Below are 22,723 nucleotides of genomic sequence, written 5' to 3'. Positions count from 1 at the left end.
CAATGGCAGGTGCCCGCTGAGCACTGCCTTCCGACGGAGCACTGTGGGGAGCACTTTCATTGCCTCCTTACATCGTTGTTTAATTGGTAACTACTAAGTGTGGCCTCAGTCTACTGACGAGGAAGCCCAGCGAGGTGAAGCTGTCTTCCCAATGTCACACGGCCAGTGACTGCCCAAGTCAGAGCCGGACTCAGGGGTGGCCGTGCTGACCCCACGCTGGCGGACCCATCCAGGGACAATCTCCACCAGCCTCCTCGACCAAGGAGGGTCTCAGCAATACTGCTGGCTTTGCAGAATGTTTATCACTTCTAGGTGATATCACTTCTAGGGTTCACTGGTGTTTGCACTGAGGAGGCAGTTTCTGGCTTTCATTTAAAAAAAAAAAAAGCCCAGAGTGACAGAAATAGCAAGTCATCCTGGAACATTGGGCCCCCTCTCTTCCTGACTGCTTCAGAGTGCCGAGGTCCATGGCAACATATTGCCTCCACGAGACCCCAGCTGTGCGGCTAGTAATGAACGCGGTAACAGCAGCGAGCACTCATTAAGCACCTGTTATGCTTGGAAATGGTGTCAGCTCCGCCCTGGGGGGAAAGAGAGACACAGAGAGGGTGTGCGGTGCCCAAGGTCACAGAGCCTGACCCGGGCTGTCTGTAGTGCCTGACCCAGCGCTGACCGAACCCCTAATCCCTGCATGCCTCGATCTGGCATGTCCCGAGCTGGGTGAGCAGCAGCTGCTCAATTAGTCAGACTCTCAGTCACCGTCTGTGAGCCAAGCAGAGGGGAGATGGGGAGACTGGGGTGGTGGTCTGCTTGTGGAGGAGGCGGGAGGGCCCCAGACCAGAGAACAAGGTCCCATGGTGCTGGGATCTTCGGGGAAGATAATGAAGGAGCAAAAAGCCCAGGGACACCTGGGCTTCCCAGGAGGCGCTCGTGGTAAAGAATCCGCCTGCCTAAGCAGAAGACGCAGAAGGTACGGGTTCGATTCCTGGGTCAGGAAGATCCCCTGGAGTAGGAAATGCTAACCCACTGCAGTATTCTTGTCTGGGGAAATCCCACGGACACAGAGTCTCTAAAGAGTCTGACACGGCTGAGCACAGTGAAGGAACAAGAGTGGTAGAAACTGGGAAAGGAATTTGGAGCAGAGAGCTGAAAGAGGAAAGGGTTGCCAAGAAAAGATCTGTCAGCTTCATGCTTTGGTATTAATTGAACAAGGGGCGTCGTGAGGTTATTTGTCGGGGTGCCTGTGGGGATTTATGGTGGGAGGCATTTGGGTTAAAGAATTAGGAGGAATAATTCTGAGCTGCAGTTGGCTACAAGGGCATTGAGTGTGTGTGTGTGTGAGTGTGTGTGTGTGTAGAGAGGGAGAGAGTAAGGAAGAGGTAAGCAGTGCAGAATGCCAAATAATTCTTTAAAAAAATCGGTGTATAATTGCTCTACAAGGCTGTGTCAGCTTCGGCTCCACAGGAGGTGGGTCAGCTCCGCGCAGACGCCCCCTCCCTCGGGGGTCTCCCACGCCCCAGGTCATCACGGAGCGCCGAGCCGAGCGCAGCAGCTTCCCCCAGCTGCTAGTGTTGCACGTGGCCGCATGTAATGCCAGCGCTACCCTCCCGGGTCATGCCTCACCCCCGCGTCCATGGTCTTTCCTCCAGCGCTGTCTATGCTCGCTCTGCGAGTAGACTCATCGGTACTGATTTTCTTATCTGCCATGTTTGAATGTCACGGCAGCTTCGGGGGTGGCTATTTGGGTCTGGCTTTTTTTTTTTTTTTTGTCATCCCATGTACACACAGGGCTGCTCTACCGGGATTCCAAGGGCTTAAAGGATGCTCTCAACAGTTTACAGAGGAGAGGTTTTGTCTTGACGACAGTCTCCAGCTTGTCATTGCTCAGCTCACTCCCCCCAAGTGAACGGCAGTGTTTTTTTTATTCATAGGAGCATTTTGCCACTAGTTCAGCAGCCTTGCTTCTTTTCTCATTCTCAAATGAGCGTCTGCTGGGACTGCTGAGGGAATTCTGCCCCTGCATCTGCGCTCCATTCCTGTGACATGGGGGAGTTCAGACACTTCTAACTTTTAATTTCTTCTAAAATGAGCTTCCAACTTCCTCCCATACCCACTCGGATGTTTTCGCCACTGACAGTGTTTTAGCTTTATTACTTATAAAGAACAGCTCTAGGAGACATCTTTTTGGCTTGGAAATTCCACTGAGTTCATGCCTGGCAGTTTCCCACCATATAGACCTTTGTGAATACCCTTTACATCTGGATTCTTGGGATTTTTCCCCCCCATCTTTTTAGAATACTGTTTTGGAGTGAGTGGGTCCCCATGGATAAAGGGAATTTCTTTGGAATCCTAAACTCCTTGCAGCCAGCTTATGATACAGCTGTTCAGGGCAGTGGAAAAACCATAGGGCTGGCATTTGGTGATAATTCTGACTTTATTTCCACTTCTATCTCTCAATAAAAGATGAGGTCACAGATCAGGAGAACCACATCTTTACATGCAAAGGGCAATCCTGTTAATGTTGCAAAGGCCAAAAACAAAAAGGTTGTGGTTAAGTGTCAGATGCTCTTGGTTTTATTCTAAGCTTACCAGATGCGTGACCTTGAGACCAGATGTGTGACCTTGAGAAAAGTATTTTAACCTCTCTGTGCCTCAGTTTGCTCAGCTGTAAATGGAGTAGTAATAAACTCCTATCTGATTACAATTAAAAGGATTAAATAAGATCATGTACACACAGAGAGGCTGGTACACAGTAATGCTTAGTAAACGTTGGCTGTGTTACTCTTATAGTAGAGAACAGATGACTTCTGTGTCTCTGCTGTTCACCACAATAGTCATGTACTAAGCTAGAGCTGTGGTGCTGGAGAAGACTCTTGAGAGCCCCTTGGACTGCAAGGAGATCCAACCAGTCAGTCCTAAAGGAAGTCAACCCTGAATATTCATTGGAAGGACTGATGCTGTCGCTGGAATTCCAATACTTTGACCACCTGATGAGAAGAACTGACTCGTTGGAAAAGACCCTGATGCTGGGAAAGATCGAAGGCAACAGGAGAAAGGGATGACAGAGGATGAGCGGGTTAGGTAGCATCACTGACTTGATGGACACGAGTTTGCGCAAACTCTGGGAGACAGTGAAGGACAGGGCAGCCTGGTGTGCTGGGGTTGCAAAGAGTTGGACACGACTCAGAGACTGAACAGCAGCAACAACAAAAAGAGGAACTGGCATGGGCTCCGGCCACTAAAGCTGTGGCCTTTTCCAGGAGTTGCTGCTGTAATGGGGTGATCGATCTTTATTACTAGAAGCCCAAGCTGCTGTTCAGTAACATTTCTCATTCATTAGCTAAAAACAATCTCTGACAATCAGACATTTGTGCCCATGGTATTGAATAGTCCTTAAAATAGAACAGAAAGAAACATCAGACTGACTCTGTCTGGTGGTAAATGGGTCATGCACTTCAATCTGATATCAGCCAGGGCCCTTGCAAATCAAACTCACCACACCGAATCCTTAGTGAGTTTGGAGTTCACGTTCCCGTCTTCTTCCAAGAAAATGTCCAATTGCAGGTTGGCGTCATTGTCGTGGGCTGAGAAATAGTTGGTGACGATCCTCGCTGGTATCCCCAGGCATCGCAGAACTGCAGGAGAGAAGGACAGACCACAGTTAAACAGATCACCAAGATCTAGTAGACATAGAGTGAGTAGTCCCTTCTCAGAAGGGACTTTCTTCTTGACCAACATGGACATGTTGTTCTCAGGTGTCCAAAGCCAAAAGGGGGCCTGTCTTCAAGGATCTGGGAAGCAGACAGAAGCCTTGATGCTGGACCAGTGGGTGCCAAATGATACCAGTGGGAATGGGATCCCAGTAACAGGGTTCCAACTGTTAAGTTGCTAATCACATGATCATCAAACTAGGATTATTTTAGTCTGGCTAATGGGCCTGTGTTTCTGAAAATAGGAGTTAAAAAAAACCCAGCTAATAGGAAATCAGAAATTTATCAAGCAGACCCTCGGTGCGGTTTGTTTTCCTGGGGTGGAACTTGCTCTTGTGACACTTGGTGGAGGGTGACACCACAGATTTATTTTAATTGTTAGATAATAAATTACCTGGATGCATCTCTTGCCATATGTACCTATTGATCAAACTTAATCCAAATGCCCTTCCTGACTGCCAGGACGCCAGACATCAGTGCTCATTGAAAATAATTCAGCTGACAATTTTAAGATTAATGACTTGCCTTTTTTTTCCCCTCTCAGAATTGTTTAGCATTTTTAACCAAAGACTATCCACCCCCTTCAATAGAACAACCTTGGAAGTCCAAACGTGAGTCTGGTAGAGACTCAAGGGTCCTCATTAAATGACTTAATCTTCACACCCCAAATGACGCTGATGGCAACCACCACCTGCCCCCACTTCCACCTTCCTCTCTTGGTTTACGACCCTGACACACACTACAGTCTTCCCAACAAAATGATTGGCACTCTAGTTCTGTTTCTACCTTAGCGCCAAGTCACGTGATCACAGAGTGAGATTTGTCCCAGGCCTGCTGAACTCATCATTTTAAGCCAGATGCAGCTTGACACAGGGCACAAGGATTCAGGTTTATCCTCGTGGTGGCATCCCTACATTGGGCCCCTGCCTTATCACCAGAGTCGGTTTTCGGGAATAGACCTGATGATCCTTTTATACAGAAGGCGTACATGGGCGGGGGGCTTCCCAGGTGGCTCAGCAGTAAAGAGTCTGCCTGCAATGCAGGAGGCTCACGTTTGAGCCCTGAGTCAGGAAGAGTCCCCTGGAATAGCTACCCTCTCCAGTATTCTCCCCTGGAGAATCCCATGGACAGAGGAGCCTAGCTGTTTACAGTCCATGCGGTCGCAAAGAGTCGAACGTGACTCAGTGACTAAACAACAGCAACAGTACGTGGATGGAAGCTGTTTACTATTTTATGTTTCTGAACCTAAAGGAATCACACTGGGATAGTGAAACTGCAGGCATCAGGGGGATGTGGGGAGTGCTTTGTTTTCCTGGGAACATTTCATCAGAGAGGCTGTCTCCGCCAAGCCCCTGGCACACAATCTTGGCTTGGGAGCCACGGAGGAGGGGGCCTTCCTCCAACTGTTAGCTTTCCTGGAGTCCAGGCTTCCACGTGGAACTCCACAGACCAGGCTTCCCAGGACACTGATACCTTAGCTTCACTACCCTTCGTTTTCCCCAGGAAATATACGTTCCTGTAGCTCTTAAGTAGATGGGAATGGCTAAGAAAATAATCCTACTCAGTTTGATGCCATAGAGAAACAAAATACACAACACTTACGATTTCTTCCCACTTGGACCTCTGACTGACTCTCAGATGGTCACGAATTTGAGCTGAAACTGACAGTCTTCCTGATCATTTCTAAAAAATTATTTCATCCTGGCTTCCAGCTTTCAGACCCTCCTTGATTTTTCTGGTTAAAAAACATGCTAACTGGATAAAACAGTCTTTCTTAGTGAGTAAGTAGAAAGGACACTTTGACTTGAGTTTCATGTCTTTCTCACAGGGCTATAGAAATGGCATGAGAATGAATATCGTTATCAATGATGAAGACAGACTGAAATAAATGTATTTTTTTAAAAAACTATTCACTGAATTAACAATAACATTGTCTGGGCCTGGACAGACAAATGACATATTGGAAAATAATGCATGAGGTGGAAGAGAACGGTTCTGTTCCCGTATGTTTTCCTCTACGGTTTGGATGTTGGGTAGATTAAAGGCAAGAGGGGATGCCAAAAGTAAAGATGGTTCATTAAGTTCTGGTGTCTAATTGCTCAGGGACATTGAGACTCATATATAAGAACTGAGATAAGCCACCCTCTCTCCAGAGCCAGGGTAAAAACTAAGTGGGCATATTTACAAAATTCTCACGGATACACAGTAAGCAAATAAGCATATTTATAAACCTTCTGAATAACAAATAAGAGGTCTACATCTTATTATTATTTTAAATTTTGCTAATTTAACCTTTTTTTAAAATGTGGAGGTTACTAATTAAAAATTGTATATCCTTCCCCCACACCCTTTCTTGGCCCCAAGACTCTCCATTTTGCTGAGGGTTGAATGATGGAGTATGTGGGAAACTGTCCCTCATTCTTTCTATAAAGGTTCTGCAATCAAAGAGAAATTATGAGCATACTGGCCCAGTACAATTTAATTATGCATTGACTACATCCCAGAATAACCATCCACAAATTCTATAGATCCAACAGAGATTGCTGGGTCCCTTTACCAGGTTATAGACAAAATGTCTTGAGGTGACATTTCTTATACATTAAAAAAACTTTGACTCAACTGGATACTTACATGTATTAAAGACACCAGCAAAAACCCAGCACTGGCCATAGCGGACTGGTTTCTGAGAGCTCTTATATTCCAACAGAATGTCAAGACTTCCGGTCCAGGCTGATGGGGGAACACCATAAGCATAGGCATTGTCCCAGGATCCAACGATGACGCCTTCATCGTCCTTGGCATTGATCTAAACGAGACCACGACAGGTGAGAAGGAACCAGGGTCCTTTAGAAGAGTCCTCTCCAGACTCTGACTCTGGGCAAGCTAAGGCTTCCAGTGCCTTCCGTGTTCCTGCATGATGAAGAGTTCTGCTTCTGTTCAGTTCACTGGCACTTATCAGGGAAAGTGCTGTGATGCCTAAGTGCGTGAGGGCAAACCAGACGGCCACGGCTGCCTCTTAAGCCGCGTATGATTGTGGGGAGGCGGTGCCGAGTAGCAGGCAGGAAGAGTTAACATGTCTCATGCGCTTGGGCCCCTGGTCTGGTTGGAACAGCGCTGGAGAATGTGTGAGGAAGAGAGGAAGAACACTTACAAAAGAAGACGGCTCAAGGAGGGATCTTGTCTTGATAGAAGGAAAGCTAAAAATTGACATATGATGCTAGATGTTAGCGTGGGGGCCCAAGGTCTGATGGTCTAATGAGGTTTGACTTTGACGATGAGTAGCTGACTCTAATAAATTGAAAAAATATGTAGACTCTGTCATAGGAACCGTTAAGAGTTAACAACAAATTAGATTCCCATGGGTACCTTGCAGAGTTTGTTTGTTTGTTTGTTTTAATTGCATGAACAGAAGTATTTTCTTTATAATTATTTAAGGCAATTATAAAATTTTGTTAACAGATATTTCCAGTTACATTAAGGACCTGGGGTTTTAATAGTTTAAACATAAGGGAGATGTAAGCAAAGAATGGCAATCTTGAATATTTGGGGAAAATTTGCTACACACTCAGACGACAGTCACTTGGTAGCAGCAGACCTCAAGTGCAGGAAAAAAGATCTTTTGTGTTTAGATGATAAAACTGGGGCCAGGAATGAACAGTTTCAAGGCATCCTGTCGGTTTCTTGGGGGTCAGTGCTGAACCTTAACTTCTCTTGCTGCAACTTGCATCATGTTTAATTACAGTCAGAAGAATGTCTAGGTGGGGAGCACTAAGAGTTTTTCCAAAACCCGATGGCCCTTTAACAATGTTTATAGGTTGACGTGACAATGGTTTATAGCCTTGCTCCTCGATGTGTGATCTGTAGACCAGCAGCAACGGTGTGCTGGGAGTTTATTGGAAATAAACTCTCAGGCCCCTCCCCAGGCTTGTTGAATCAGAAACTGCAGTTTAACAAAATCCCCAGGTGATCTGTGTGTACATGACTTTGAGAAGTATAGGTTCAGATTACACTGATAAGACATTAGTAAACAAAGTGGAACATGTGATTAAAGCAGGTGCATTCAGATTATGAAAGTCCTAGAAGAGATACAAAAATATGATGAGTTTTTATGTGTTCCCAGCCTTGCCAGTTAGCAGCTCAGCCTCAGCACTTCCCCAGACCCCTCTCTTAGGCTTACTGAGTTTAGATTTATAAGCATCTATTCCCCAGTGGGTCGTGAGCATATTGAGAACAGAGATAAAAATCTATGCCTTTCTGACTTCTAACAAGTATTGGCAAAGAGCAGATGTTCAATAGTTGTGGAATAATCCGTTGTATATCCAACAAGCATGTAGGCATTGGGCATCTGAATAAGACTAAGATCTTCTCTGTGGAAGGAGATGGAAGAGGAACCCATCAGGCAGAAGGAAAGGTTCCAATTTTAACACAGAAAGAAGTCCAGGGAGAGTGGGCTCCCAACAGAGGGAGTCATCAGCTTTCTTAGACTGGAGGTTGGTGGTGGTGGATGTGGTGAGCTGGGGAGAGAAAATGACGCGAAAGCCAGGTCTTGAGAGGCTGAGGTTCAGCGAAGGTTATCTACATGGAAGAAAGAGTTTGGATAATTGCTTGGTGACCATGAAGAAATATGACAAGTTCAGGGACCTGCAACAAGAATTATGTAAGTAGGCAATATTGGAGGAAATAGAAAACACTAGAAGAAAATTGCAAGCACACACAACTACTGTTTTTCCCTTTTGACTCTATACAGTTAGGTTGAAGTGAAGGTAAATACCCAGCCACCTGGCTCCTTGGTGGCTCAGTCAGTAAAGAATCTCCTTCAATGGAGGAGACCAGGGTTTGATCCCTGGGTCAGGAAGATCCCCCAGAGAAGGAAATAGCAATCCACTGCAGTGTTCTTGCCTGGGAAATCCCATGGACAGAGGAGCCTGGTGGGCTATAGTCCTTGGGGCCACAAAAAGTCGGACATGGCTGAGAGACTAAACCACAACAAATACCCAGTTAATTTGTTTAATATACAAAAAAATTAAGTCTTAAGACCCAACTAATTGCAAACTCATGCCTTTGACGTTAACTTTGACTTTATCCTGTAAGTCCATGAAATGACTGGCATGCAGCAGCGTTTAGCCAACAGCTTTGGTTCTATTCATGATCAATAACTCTCCTTGCAGTTGAATTGATTATCTAAATCTGCATCTATTACAGTGAAGCCTGAAGAGTGCTATGATGTAGCTTGATATTTGTAAGTGGATTCAGCTTTAACTCACATTACCAGTTATTTATTCTTATCATTAAGAAATAGAATAGGGCAATGAATCTCAGAGGTAAAAGTTCCTAAACTAAGGTTCTGATGACTGACTTTCAAATAGCCATTAATTGAAAGTGTTATTTATAGCCTACAGCTGAGCCCAATCAGCCAAAAGGAAGAGTAAGAAAAAAAAAGGAGCTCTCTCCTCTATAGCCCTTTTAATTGTTAATGCTGACCTGTTCCCCCATTCTAGACAAATCACACTTCACATTTATTAGCATTTGGCCAGATTAGCTACTGTTTTTTAATTAGGAAATTGATTTCTAGGGAGCCTAGATACTGAAAGAGACAAGTCTTAAGGGACATATGTAAAGGGTTAAAGTCATGTTCTCCTCCTAAGACAACAAGATAGGTTTAGGGGGCACGTCAAGGGCATGCTGGACCCTCTTCCTGCCACAGCTGACTGTTGACACCCTACCACGAGCTCAGAGTCGGACGAATGACAGAATGAAATGTCTTGGTCCTGCATCACGGGTGGTCAGGGAGACTAGAGGAGCCCAGAACTTTGGACATTATTCAGCTTCGGCAAGCGTTTACTAAACTGTCCTCTCATAATACCTATGATATCGGAAAAAATTTAAAAACCAGACCCTTCGAAAGTGACTATCAGCAGCCTCAGAGGCAGAACATAATTCAGGGACATTTCGAAAGCTGGTCCAAGAAAAGACGAAGGTTCAGAGGTGGGCAGAGGGGCGGCATGGCTCAGCTTCAGCACCAGGGCTTCAGAAGCCTAACTGTCAAGTCAACGAGATCCTGAGCGTACTTCTGCATTTCAAAATCTGGAAAGAAGCAAGCTGAATCAAAATGCAGGTTTTTCCCCCCCTATTCTGGTGGGATTCATGGAAATAACAGCTCTGTAGAAAGGGGTAGAAAAGGGTCTACAGCTCTAAAAAGGTGAGTCTGGGCCTGTAGTTGGGAAATGATGGAAATCTGGAGTCATCCCCTCGTGGGAACAAGATCTGCCTCCAGGTAGGTGGAGTGGATTCTGGAATGAGACATTTAACAGGATCCTCAAAGAAAGAGCAGAGCCCAATAATGCCCTTTCCTGCTCCAATCTGTCTCAGGGTACAAAAGGGTAGAAGGAAATACACTGGCCTCAAACAGTCATTCAGAGGTGAAATCAAACTAGTCTTGGACTGGAGAGTCAAGATTTTATCTACAGTTATTAATTACAGCAAATAGAACACTTGGAGAAGAGTTTTGCAAGTATGATTTTTTTTTAACTTTTATCTTTAAATTTTTCTTTATTGTCTGAATTCTTTTTTAGAGAGCATTATTATCTTTTTAACCAAAAATTATAATAGACTTTTCATTAAAAAAAAAAAAACAAAACTAGAAGCAGGTATGCCAATATGCTGTGCTCAATTCTTGCAGTGAGAATACACATAATTGCTATTTTCTTCTTTAAACATGTTTAGAATTTTCTCAAATATTTACCTGAGAGGAGAGAATAGTGAAAATTCCTTTTGTGCCCAGCAGGGTAGGCTGCCTCTCTGAATTCAGGCTTAGGTCCATTGCCTTTTGCATAATTACTATTTTTTCTGCTTCTTTTTAAATATGTAAAGGTATTTTTCTTATCCTGTGAGCACATTTTATATGGCTTTGGTAAGGTGACTTTTCTCTGTTATAAACCTATTATATTCTGTTAAATTTCACTGTTGAAGTTATGTTCTCATAAAGGGTAGGATTTCTGTAATTCTTGCAGAATGCAATTTTATACCTAATTTTGCCTGTAGTAGTTTTTCAAAGACCATTGGATATAAATTTTGGACAACTTGAGCTAGTTTCAAAGGCAGAGAGTTAAATTTGGGAGGGAGAAGAGCTCTTCCTCGAAGAGGAACCCATCCAGCTTTTGTGAACAAGCTCCCACGTACAGTCTGGTGAAGGTCAATCTTAATTGTAGGAGGAGGTTGTACAGTGTGTGTGTCAAATTGCATCCATGACACTCCAGGGTTCCAAGCACTTTGGAAAATGGACAGATTCTTATAAAGCTAAACATATACATGCCCTATGAGTTAGACATGCCTGCTTCAAATGCTTGTCTCAGAAATACAAAAATACATGCACACACAGGGACTTGTACAAAGGTCTCCTTAATAGCTTAGTTCACAGCAGTCCTGAACTGGAAGCATCCCAAATGCCCATCCTCAGGTGAATGGATGACAGACTGGGATACAGAGCATGGTGAAACCCTGCTCAGCAATACCAAGGAACAAGCTGAAGCATGTGTAAGAACATGCTGATTAAAGGAAACCAGCTCCAGATAGGGCCTAAGGTATAAATCCACTATGTGAAGTTTAAGAACAGGCAAATCCAATCTGGTCTAAGAAATCAGGATCGTAGTTGTTTCTGGGGATGTGGGTTGACTACACCAGAGCACAAGGGAAATTTCTGGGCTGGTGGTAATGTCTAAATTTGGGTTGGGGTGGTGATTATCTGAATCAAAACTCATTGAATTTTACATTTAGTATCCATACACTTCATTGTATGTAAATTTTAGTTCAACAATGACAGCAACAAACCACAGGAACTAACCCTAACTTCTCTTGTGAAGCACACAACCGCTGTTCAAATGTGCTTTGCTTTAAGTATTTGACACAAGCTCTGACAGGAGTGGGGCTTCCCAGGAGGCTCAGTGGGTGAGGAATCCACCTGCAATGCAGGAGATGGGGGTTCCATCCCTGGGTCGGGAAGATCCCCTGGAGGAGGAAATGGCAGCCCACTCCAGCATTCTTGCCTGGAGCACCCCATGGACAGGGGAGCCTGGCAGGCTACAGTCCACGGGGTCACAGAGTCGGACACGACTGGAGTGACTGAACACGCACGCACGCACTGACAGGAGTGGGTAATGAGACTCGTTTTTCATGAAAATCATTACAACTAGAGATGATTAATCTTGTCTTCCTTAGTAACTGAGGATTCCTATTTGGTCCAAATGTATTTTACTAATTGACAATCATGAAAGAAATAACAAAAGGTGGACCGAGAGAGAGAGAGAGAGACAGAGATACTGAGATTTTAAGCTTTCCAAGCACTGTCTGCTTCTTTTTCATTGCTATTCCACTGCTGCGTGGTGCAGGGCTGGTATGTAGAACAGGCCTCCAAAAGTATCTGAATGAAAGCGTGGATGGGTGAACGAACGGGTGCGTGGATGGATGGATGGGAAAGGGAAAGAGCAGAGCAGGAAGCAGATCGGAAAAGGATGTCAAGAGAAAGGAGAGGGGAAGGAGGGAGGGCAGGAAGAGATGCAGAGTGCGTAGCCCTGAGGGGGCCTGTCCAAAGGGGGATGCTGGCTTTGCAGGACTTCTGGTCATCCCTCCCCAGGGGGTCTGTCCCAGGAGACCAGAGCAGCTCCAGCTGCAGAACTCGGAAGGCCCGCTGAGAAGCGTCCCTGTGTTTCAGAAACAGCCGATGTGATTACAAAATAGATGCAGCATTGAGACCTCATTCCAGGAAGCAATTCAGGGAAAGCAGACATTTAGATTGACTGTGATCATCACATTCGAGAGATGGCTTATAATAAATGTCTGTTTTTCTCCCAAAATATGGGGAGCCCGGGCATAAGAAATGCAACCTTGATAACGGAGAGGCCAAGCTGTTTGCCCACAAATGGAAACCTCATTACATTGCTGGCTTTTATCATAGGAGGGAAAAAAAATGATGTCTGAACAGTTCATTGTCTCATCAACCTCCTCCACCCCAGCCTAAGAGAGAAGGAGTGAAAAAGACAGGACTTGTAAAAGGCATGACATCTGTATCCAAGGAGCTCATGTGACACGGGAAGAGGGCAGGCAGAGGACAGACAGGGGAAATGCAGCGTCATCTGTGGAAGCGTGGGGTCAGGGAACCTGAGACCCTTTTCCAGTTTCACCAGTGACCTTGGATAAGTCATTTGACTTCCTGCTACTCCTGCTCTTCGTCTGCACATCGGTTACTTATAAAGTGGATACGATTTCTCAAAACTGGCTATGAAAACCATTTCTGCTAGATAAATTCTATTATTTTTACTGGCCTCCAATATATTTGTCAATTGTTTAAAGTTCTTCAATAAGTAGAAACGTACATCCCTGGTGAATGCACGCACACTCAGTCATGTCCCACTCTTTTCGACCCCCTGGACTGTAGCCCACCAGGCTCCTCTGACCATGGGATTTCCCAGACAAGACCACTGGAGTGGGTAGCCATGCCCTCCTCCAGAGGCTCTTCCCCACCCAGGGACTGAACCTGTGCTTCCTGCATGACAGGCATATTCTTTACCCACTGAGCCACCTGGAAAGCCCTTGAACGAGGTGGCATTATGCTTAGTTTGAAATGTACTGGATATGATCTTGACTCTGTACCCGCCCTGGTCATCACTGGATTCCCTTGGCTATTTCTGAACCACAGACAGGCCGTCCGTGCGTGTGGGTACCTTGAATCCAACTTTAAGAGTTAAATAAAATCTGACTGCAATTAGTATTTCACCCTGTCGGACTACAATCAGGTTTTTCATGAATCCTAGCTGGTAGATTCTCCAAAGCTGCCACCCTCGGGAGCTCCTGGTTGAGCTGTGTCGCCATTGGAAAGGTCGCCGAGCGCACCCGAGGCCTCTAGCTTTTCCTGCTCTCCCTGAGTGAGGAATACCTTTCTTGGCATCCCTGGGCACGAATGCAGAGAGAGAAAAATAACAATTTAAGAAAACAGATAGGGTCAGAGCTCCAGAAACTCTGAATCAGAGCAGAAATCCGTTGAGGATCCTACATCTGGCAATGGTCGTCAGCCTAGAAATTTTAACTTGGGCATCTGCAAGACTTTGCAGGTGTGTGAGACATGGCCATTCTTCTCAACACCAAAGGGCGCTGTATCCTGACCTTCACAAACGTGGTACAGAGTCACATTCAGTCTGCTGTCACTGAAGGTGCCACTCCCGTTAGAGGTTTTGATTGGCAGTTAGATAAATCTCTGACACAAGAATGGGGAAACAAGTTATTTTTAATAATCCTGTTTTTTTTTTTCTTTAGCAGATGAAAATTTTCCAATTATAAGATTCATATGGGAAATGTGAAGAAGCTCCTCAGTGGGGAAATGGTTGGGGACAATGACCCTGGAACAACCAAGTCCTCAGATTTCTCCAGGACAGTTCACTCCAGGAAAGGGATTTTAGCTGCTTATAGTGCTTTAACATTTTAATTTTTTAAATAAAATTTTTAGGAAGCTGTGCTGTGGTTGGTCTATATATATGACCCGGGAGTAGACTTCATGTATTTACTTCTGATTTGAAAGTTCATCTGAGGTGACTGCATGGAATTCCCAATCCAAGTGAATTTGTAAATGTAGTCTGAATACTTGAAATAGTTTGTTGCATGAAGCGGTTTGCTGAATGTGAAGCTTTCCATGAGATGGCCAAGTAAACAACTGGGAAAATACTAGACAGGGTTTTGTAGTAGCTTTCAGTGGAGCTGCTGAGCGAAATATCAAAGAAGTAATGTCATGACTGTCTTTTTCACGCTTGGAAGGGAAAAAAAAACCTGTCGAAGTACTGGGATAAGATGAAGAGGAAGAAAGATGGACAGAGTGAAAAGTAGCTTTATTTTCAGTTTATCTGTGAGACCACATAAGCTTGGGGATCAGAAGCCCTGAAGTCCATTACGTCTCCAAGGTCCACAGTCATTTATCTTGTGTTGGGCTCTAGAAAACTCCAGGACCTACTCCGCTTGTGGTCAGTTTGATTTAGTAGCTGGGGTTCAAGATATTTTTTTTTTTTATATAACACTGAAGAGTATACTGAACATTGATTGGCTAAAAAAAAAGTCCAATCTTGAGTTAGTTCCCAAAAGGCACAGCTAGCATAAGGTATTAATGGGGATTAATGATGGCATTGTGGTTCGATATTAGCAAAAGTCCAGGGTCAAAAATAAATGTGTACACCTCAAGGGAAGCAGGCAAGTCCAGGCTGGCAACAGTGCAAAGACTGGAATTTAAAAATATCTAACTAGTATATTGACACTTTTTCTTCTCTCTCCTTCCAGATTTTCCTCCTAATGTCAGCTTTTAAAAAAATTGCAATTGAAAAAAAAAATTGCAATTGAATCAAGTAAGTCACCAGAGGAGAAAGTTTCCCTCTGACTACGTTTTCCTGCAGTGCTTTTGGTGATGGCTATTTGGGTATAAATCCCACCATGAAAAAAGGGTTTCCATGAATAATCATGTGGCTTATCATTGCTATGGGTCTTGGTTAATCATTCTTCTGCCTTTTCATTCTATGTCCCAACACTTGTCAGGATACTGCTTTGTCCTGGGAAAACTCTGAGCAAAGCTTCAAGGGTTTGCTTTCTCCTACAACCCAATGCTTATTTCATCAGAGACTTTGCCACACTCTGTTGGCATGTTCTACTTACAAATCTCTTTTCTATTAGACTGTTAGCTCTGTGGAGGCAGAAACTGTTTTGTTTACAATTGTAACTAGACTTAAGATGATGCTAGTGGTAAAGAACCTTCCTGCTAATGCAGGAGATGACATAAGACACTGATTTGATCCCTGGGTTTGGGAAGATCCCCTGGAGGAGGAAATAGCAACTCATTCCAGTATTCTTGCCTGGAGAATTCCATGGACAGAGGTGCCTGGCAGGCTACAGTCCATAGGGTCACAAAGAGCTGGACACTTAGCATGCATGGAATCTGAATACATGAAACCTGTATGCAGGTCAGGAAGCAACAGTTCAAACTGGACATGGAACAACAGACTGGTTCCAAGTCCAGAAAGGAGTATGTCAAGGCTGTATATTGTCACCCTGCTTATTTAACTTATATTCAGGGTACATCATGCGAAATGCTGGGCTGGATGAAGCACAGGCAATCAAGATTGCCAGGAGAAATATCAACAACCTCAGATACACAGATGATACCACCCTTATGGCAGAAAGTGAAGAAGAACTAAAGAGCCTTTTGATTAGAGTGAAAGAGGAGAGTGAAAAATTTGGCTTAAAACTCAACATTCAGAAAACTAAGATCATAGCATCTGGTCCCATCACGTCATGGCAAATAGATGGGGAAACAATGGAAAAAGTGACAGACTTTATTTTCTTAGGCTCCAAAATCACTGCAGATGGTGACTGCAAAATGAAATTAAAAGACGCTTGCTCCTTGGAAGAAAAGCTATGACCAACTTAGACAGCCTATTAAAAAGCAGAGACATTATTTTGCCAACAAAGGTTCGTCTAGTCAAGGCTATGGTTTTTCCAGTGGTCATGTATTGGTGTGAGAGTTGGACTATAATGAAAGCTGAGCACAGAAGAATTGATGCTTTTAACTGTGGTGTTGGAGAAGGCTCTTGAGAGTCCTTTGGACTGCAAGGAGATTCAACAAGTCCATCCTAAAGGAGATCAGTCCTGGGTGTTCATTGGAAGGACTGATGCTGAAGCTGAAACTCCAATACTTTGGCCACCTGATGCGAAGAGCTGACTTACTGGAAAAGACCCTGATGCTGGGAAAGATTGAAGGCGGGAGGAGAAGGGGACAACAGAGGATGAGATGGTTGGATGGCATCTCCGACTCAATGGATATGAGTTTAAACTCTGGGAGTTGGTGATGGACAGGGAAGCGTGGCATGCTGCAATCCATCGCGTCACAAAGAGTCAGACATGACTGAGCAATTGAACTGAACTGAAATGAGCCTAGACTAGAGATTCTCAATAAATATTTGTTGAGTGAATGAGTTAATATTGAGTGTTTTCCTACCATCAACGTCTTTACAGCAATTACTCCTCCTATCACCAAACCACAGCACCGCCATCATCCCTATTATCAGCATCACTACCATCACTGCATCACAACCACCTGTGCCACCATCAAACCACGTTTGGTACCTAGTCTTCGGGAACTCTTTCCCAGGGGCTCAATGCCTCTGGCTATCTGGGATTCTCTGATTCATGCCTTTCTTCATTATCCCCTACTTCAAACTTCACCTGTTCTAGAACCATTCCCTTGGGTCCTTCTCTATTAGGAGACAGCTACGTAACTTGATGTAGGAATTATGTTACCGGTGTGTATTGATGCTCGCCCCCTAAGGTCTAATATAACTCAAGAGTAAGGATAATATCCAACTCCATTTCAGCCACTTACTGGCCATGTGACTTTGAATGACATCATTTCCAAGGGCCTTCACCTCTTTACCTATAAGACCCCCAGAGAGTCTTCCAGATCTCACATACTGGCTCTGTGTGCCTTTCGCACAGATCTCCTATTAATAAGTCTCAACTCAAAGGAGAGAACCTGCTAGGACTTCCATGGGGAATAAGTGAGCAGCATCTGCAGGCATGGTGGCCACGGCAGGGGCAGTGCACCAACCTGGAGAACTTCTCTGCCCGTAGCTGCTATCAGATCCAGTCACTCATGGGGCAGGCACCAGGGACCACCCAGCAGTAAAGGCAGGCCATTTTCCTTTCTCCCAGGGCACTGTAGTTCTTGTCCCGAGGCGGGGCACACCTGTTTTGATCATCTGACCCAGGCTCAGATTCCATGTCAGGTCATGCGTGGGTGCTAAGTCCCTTCAGTTCTTTCTGACTGTTTGCAAAGTTATGAGCTGTATCCTGTCAGGCTCCTCTGTCCATGGGCTTCTCTAGGCAAGAATACTGGAGTGGGTTGCCATTTCCTTCTCCAGGGTCTTCTTCCTGACCCAGGGATCAAACCCAGGTCTCCTGCATTGCAGGCAGACTCTTTGCCATTTGAGCTATCTTTAGGTTGGGCATGTTAGGTTACTTCTCAGTAATTCAGGGCCAAGGAGGGAATGCTTTATTAGTGGGCATGAGCAAAATAAGTTTTCGGATGACACAAAACATTCTTCTAAAATTTTCCTGGCACATTTCCCGGCTTTTGTTTTGGTGGGGACGGTCACATCAGGTGCGAGGTGGAAAGCAAACAGCCATCAAGCAAGGTAATTTAAAGGAGGAAGTGTAACTTGGGGCAAGTTTCTTCTCTTTTTTTCCTAATCACTTAAACATTTTTTTCTCCCTTAAATCAATCTGCAGTGTAGCTTTGGTAAAATGCCCCACTCAGTAGTTAGAAAAGCCTAAATAAGAGTTCACTTACGTAAGGTTACAGATCTCAGGACCAATCCCCAGACAATGAGATCACAGGAGTTTTAAACTTTCTTTCTCCTGGGTAAACCCAGTAGCCCAAGGCTGTCCAGATTGTCATAAACTTTTCCGATTTTCACATCAAAGTGGAGTAACAGCAACTCAAAATAAGAACCAAATAAGATACGGAATGTATAAAGGGGAAAAAATAGAAGAAAAAAGAACACCGTTTTAAAGAAGAAAAGGACGTTCTTGCTGCCACTGGGAATAACAAATGTGATCTGAGGACAGAGACAGAATTCCATTTTAAAGCTGAGGTGAGGCCTGCAGAGGTTGGGGGCTGGGCCCGGGTCACACAGGAAGCGGGAGGAAGGGTCTGAACCAAGAGGCCTGGTGTGACCTGGGCCAGGCCCTCCCGGGAGATGCTGTCTCCACCCTCTCTTCAGCAGAGAAAGGAAACGCGCAGGTTTTGAACAAGGTCGGAAGGCAGATCATCCACACAGGCAAGAAAGGGCCGTGACCACTGCACATGCAGGGAGACTGAGCCTCGGAGGGGCTTGGGGCTGTGACTTAGACCTCAGGGGGCATTTGGAAATATCAAAAGGCCTTCTTGGTTGTCACAGCTGGTGAGGGAGGTGCTCCTGACATCTCTGGGGTAGAAGCCAGGGATGCTCCTAAACGTCCTCTGGTGTGTAGGACAGCCCCCACGACAAGGAACCACCAAGGGGGCACTTCCCTGGTGGCCCAGTGGCTGAGACTCCCAGCTCCCAATGCAGGGGGTCTCGGTTCGATCCCTGGTCAGGGAACCAGATCCCACATGCTGCAGCTAAAAGACCCAAAGTGCCATGACAAAGGTCAAAGATCCCGCAAGCCTCAGCTAAGACTTGGCACAGACAAATACATATTTTTAAAAAGAACCACCCAAGGTCATAAATACTAGACAATAAAGATTTTTATCTGGGCACTGAGAAGCCAGACTGACACTGTCATTATCGGCATCATCGTTAGAAAGACCGCAGTTGTTTATGATCTGTGCTTGGATCGCACCGAGCACTCACCTTCTTTCCGCAGACTCCTGGCTCACCTTCAGTGCTGGACTTGGCCGTGACCACAGGGAGCAAATCTGTCTCTGGGGCCCCGGTCATCTGCTCTTGCCTCTACCCTCCTCAGGGGCCCAGCCAGCACCGGGCCATTCATCCACTCCTTCCTGGCAATAGCTGATCCCAGGAAATTTCTGCCTGCCATCACTTTCATCTTGACATGAACTGCGGCCAGTGTGTTATCTCTCCCAGAGAGTTTGCATATCATGATGCATCTGGTGCCAAAACGTGTTTCCTATAAAAAGAACTTCCTGCCTCTGACCAGGCTGGGGAGAGGGTTGATAAGTTTGGAAGTGACCACACACAGCTCCCTCTGTTCTACTGGTGGACGGGATCAACTCCCTAGAAAACATCTACAGGCCCATCTGCTTGGACCCAGGATTCTGGCTAAACTCAAGCAACTTCACAACACTTTCCTTCTGGGCTCCCTAAATGCATCCTCTCATATTTTAAGGCAAATCTTTACTGAGAAATTTGAGGGGTTTTTGTTTTTATCTATTTTTCTTTTGGTCTTTGCCTAACTTCCCTCAGCAGTTTCACGATAGATTTCCAGGACTTGTGAACAGGAAAGAAGCTCCTGGAGTGACCAGAAAACAATGGATTTCTTGGGAAAGTTTCATAGTTTTTGTTGATTTTTAGAGGCTCAATGTTTTAATTTCTAAAATCACTATAACTGAATGGATTTTGGAGCTCTTCTAAGGATTAAAGGAGATAATAGATGTAAAATGATTTTGAAAATTATCAAATATCCATTTTGTGGATGTAAACAATGGTGGTGGTGAAAAAAAAGATACTGCCCAGAGTGTGTGGGGGGGGGTGTTCTCCCCTAACACCCAAGGCCTCCCCCTCCAGAAAGAAAACCAAACCAAACCCCCAAATAGATCCTGCCCAGTTGTATATCTTGTAAGTGGGTTATAGATCTTCAAAATCAGAACTTCATAGGCTTTCTATGATTAGTAAAATTGCAAGGCAATTTGCATTAGGATAGATGTGCTTCATTCAAGACTTAGCTTTCGCTTGGCCAGGTGCCACCATAGGAAGTATCGGGTTCGTTGCTTCCTGTTCACCCCACCCCCCCTGCTTTGCTTGTGTTAGGCAGTGATCTCTACACTCGTAAAAGCACACACGATGTGTGAGTAAGCTCGGGCTGGTGAGCATGCCATTTCAGAGTGCCTAAGGAATTCGTTTGCATCCAATCACTGCCAGTAACTGCTTCCTTTCTCACTGCAAAACTGTCATGGTAACTCCAAAGAAGAAGAAAAAGGGGCTCTTGTCTGTGAATCAGGAAAAACAGTGACCAAAGGTCTTGTGTATGTTGTTATACACAGTTATTAAAAAGAAATTCCTAAATTATTTAGAATTCATAGTCTTTTCACTTGCATATTTTATGTCACAGACATAAACTAACAACAACGAAAAAAAAAATGCCTTTAAATGTTCGTTTATACCTTTCCTTCCTTTTAAAGTTTCTCTTTTCTTAAATTTACACATAGCCTAATTGTTAATTTAATGATCTTTGTTCTTAAGTGCTAACTAGAAATTGCATTTCCTATTATTCTCAGCCTAACATTTTTATAAAATTGATATTTGATTTTATTTCACTGAAATCAGACTCAAAGATAGCAGTCTTTTGGAGAGATATTTTAAAAAATAAAACTTGAGGAAATTGGGGGACTGCCCTGTGGTTCAGTGGCTAAGATTTTGCCTTCCAGGGCAGGGGGTGTGGGTTCAGTCCCTGGTTGGGGAGCTAAACCAGGGACTAAACATAAACCAGAAGCAATATAGTAACAAATTCAATAAAGACTTTAAAAATGGTCCACATAAAAGAAGTCTTTAAAGAAAAACTTAAGAGAGTTGGTAGCAAAAGAAGTAGATTTTGCTGTTTTTGACCGAATGAAGTATCAGTAGCACCTAGTTTAATGTTTTTCAGGAATGTTCTGCTCATATTTGGGCTTCTCAGGTGGCTCCGTGGGTGCAGGAAACTCAGGAGTTGCAAGTTCGATCCTGGGTTGGGAAGATCCCCTGGAGGAGGGCATGGCAACCCACTCCAATATTCTTGCCTGGAGAATCCCATGGACAGAGGAGCCTGACGGGCTACAGTCCATGGGGTGGCAAAGAGTCGGACATGACCTAAGCGACTGAGCACACGGGCATACACTGCTCATATTTGACAGATCTGACTTGCTGTCACACACCAAGGGCAGAGTCTGTGTGTCCCACATGTCAGCACAGTCCAGGGCTGCCTGGGACCTAGACAACATGTTTAATCCATTGCCCACACCGGACTTCCAGCCTCCTCGATCATGAGAATAGTGTCTCCTACCCTAGGAAACAGTTCCAGTGCAGGGTCTGTGCATCCTCAAAGATGCTTCAGGATCTCCTGCCGAGACCAGCAAGGAAGGTAGAAAGTGCCTAGGTCTGGAGTCAGCAGACCTGGGATCTAGCTGAGGACTGAGGCTTTGTCACTGACCAGCTGTCAGCACACTGCTTTCTAACTTGCAAAACGGAATGCATAATGCCAGCCCTTCCCCCTCATCTCATGTATTTACTCTGAAGAATCAACACCCGTTTCATAAACTGTCAATATACAGTCCTATGCTGAGGTATCGTTGGAATAGAATAGGATTAGTCATTTATTTCTTCACTCTTACTGTGGGTGTGAATGTAGATAAACTATGCTTTACAGGTTTTTTTTTTTTTTTTTTTGCTGCTCTTTGGTGTTTGATCAGTCAATTGATTGATCGATTGATTATAGTTACTGACATTATGTCATGGTCCCTCTCACTCCCCAGGTAAAGATGCTTAAGAATAAGCGATCTGTACTACCATGTGACCTATTAGCATTTGTCTGAAGCCAAAGCCACATATAGTACTGAGATAAGAATTTAGTTTTATGGCACATGACAAGTTTGGGGAATTACAGACTCTTCCAAGTAAAAGTTTATTAAGTGTAAGTCACTATTTCAACAGCTCTTAATGAACTGACACCCATATGGAGGCAAATGACATATCTAATTATAGTCATCAGTAGTTGTTCTTACCATGGCCGACCCAACACGGCTGACTTTGATGGGATTCCCTCTGCCGGAAAGGTCCATATTCGCTTTGTCCATCACAAACAGGCAAGCATCAAGGATGCTATCCTCAAACTATTTGGGGGGGAAAAAATGAGAAACTACTTAATGTCCAATCTGCAAACAAGACATTCATTCTCTGCCAAAAAATAAAATGAGACCACAGCCTAATGTTTAGAAATGTGTATTTCCTGCATGGAAATCACTCATGATCTTTAGTGTGAAATATTTAAGGTGGAAGGAAGGAGACATCTTCTTTAATTTTTCAGTATAATGGATAAGAACTTGAAAGCTAGCTAGAAGTATGAATAGAACTACCAGCAAGCTGCTGTGCTCAAGGGTCTAGAATGGGGACTTCCCTGCAGTCCAGTGGGTAAGACTCCATGCTTCCCATGTAAAGGGCGCAAGTTCAACCCCTGTGAGGAACTAAGATCTCACCTGCCAAGCCATGGGGCCATAAAAGGGGGCAAAGAATCAAGAA

At 44.5% G+C, this 22,723-nt stretch overlaps 1 protein-coding gene and 1 long non-coding RNA gene across 2 annotated transcripts in view; one reads left to right on the top strand and one right to left on the bottom strand.

Annotated features, from left to right (window-relative positions):
* Window positions 1–22,723, bottom strand: part of F13A1 (coagulation factor XIII A chain) — a 139,890-nt gene that overhangs the window by 54,757 nt on the left and 62,410 nt on the right. Inside the window, exons 6-8 of the mRNA XM_043908603.1 lie at window positions 22,210–22,317; window positions 6,342–6,516; window positions 3,497–3,635 (exon numbers count right to left, since the gene is read on the bottom strand). Coding sequence (XP_043764538.1) covers window positions 3,497–3,635; window positions 6,342–6,516; window positions 22,210–22,317 — 422 coding nt within the window. The remainder of the gene's footprint in view (window positions 1–3,496; window positions 3,636–6,341; window positions 6,517–22,209; window positions 22,318–22,723) is intronic.
* LOC122697635 lies at window positions 4,705–21,271 on the top strand. The gene is made up of 3 exons (XR_006342127.1): window positions 4,705–4,762; window positions 11,643–11,654; window positions 21,166–21,271. It is a non-coding gene; the product is annotated as an uncharacterized LOC122697635 (long non-coding RNA).

This window comes from Cervus elaphus, chromosome 7 (genome assembly GCF_910594005.1).
Source record: "Cervus elaphus chromosome 7, mCerEla1.1, whole genome shotgun sequence".
Lineage (NCBI taxonomy): Eukaryota > Metazoa > Chordata > Mammalia > Artiodactyla > Cervidae > Cervus > Cervus elaphus.
The sequence above is the reverse complement of the archived record's forward strand: the minus strand, read 5'-3'. Positions and strand labels throughout refer to the sequence as shown.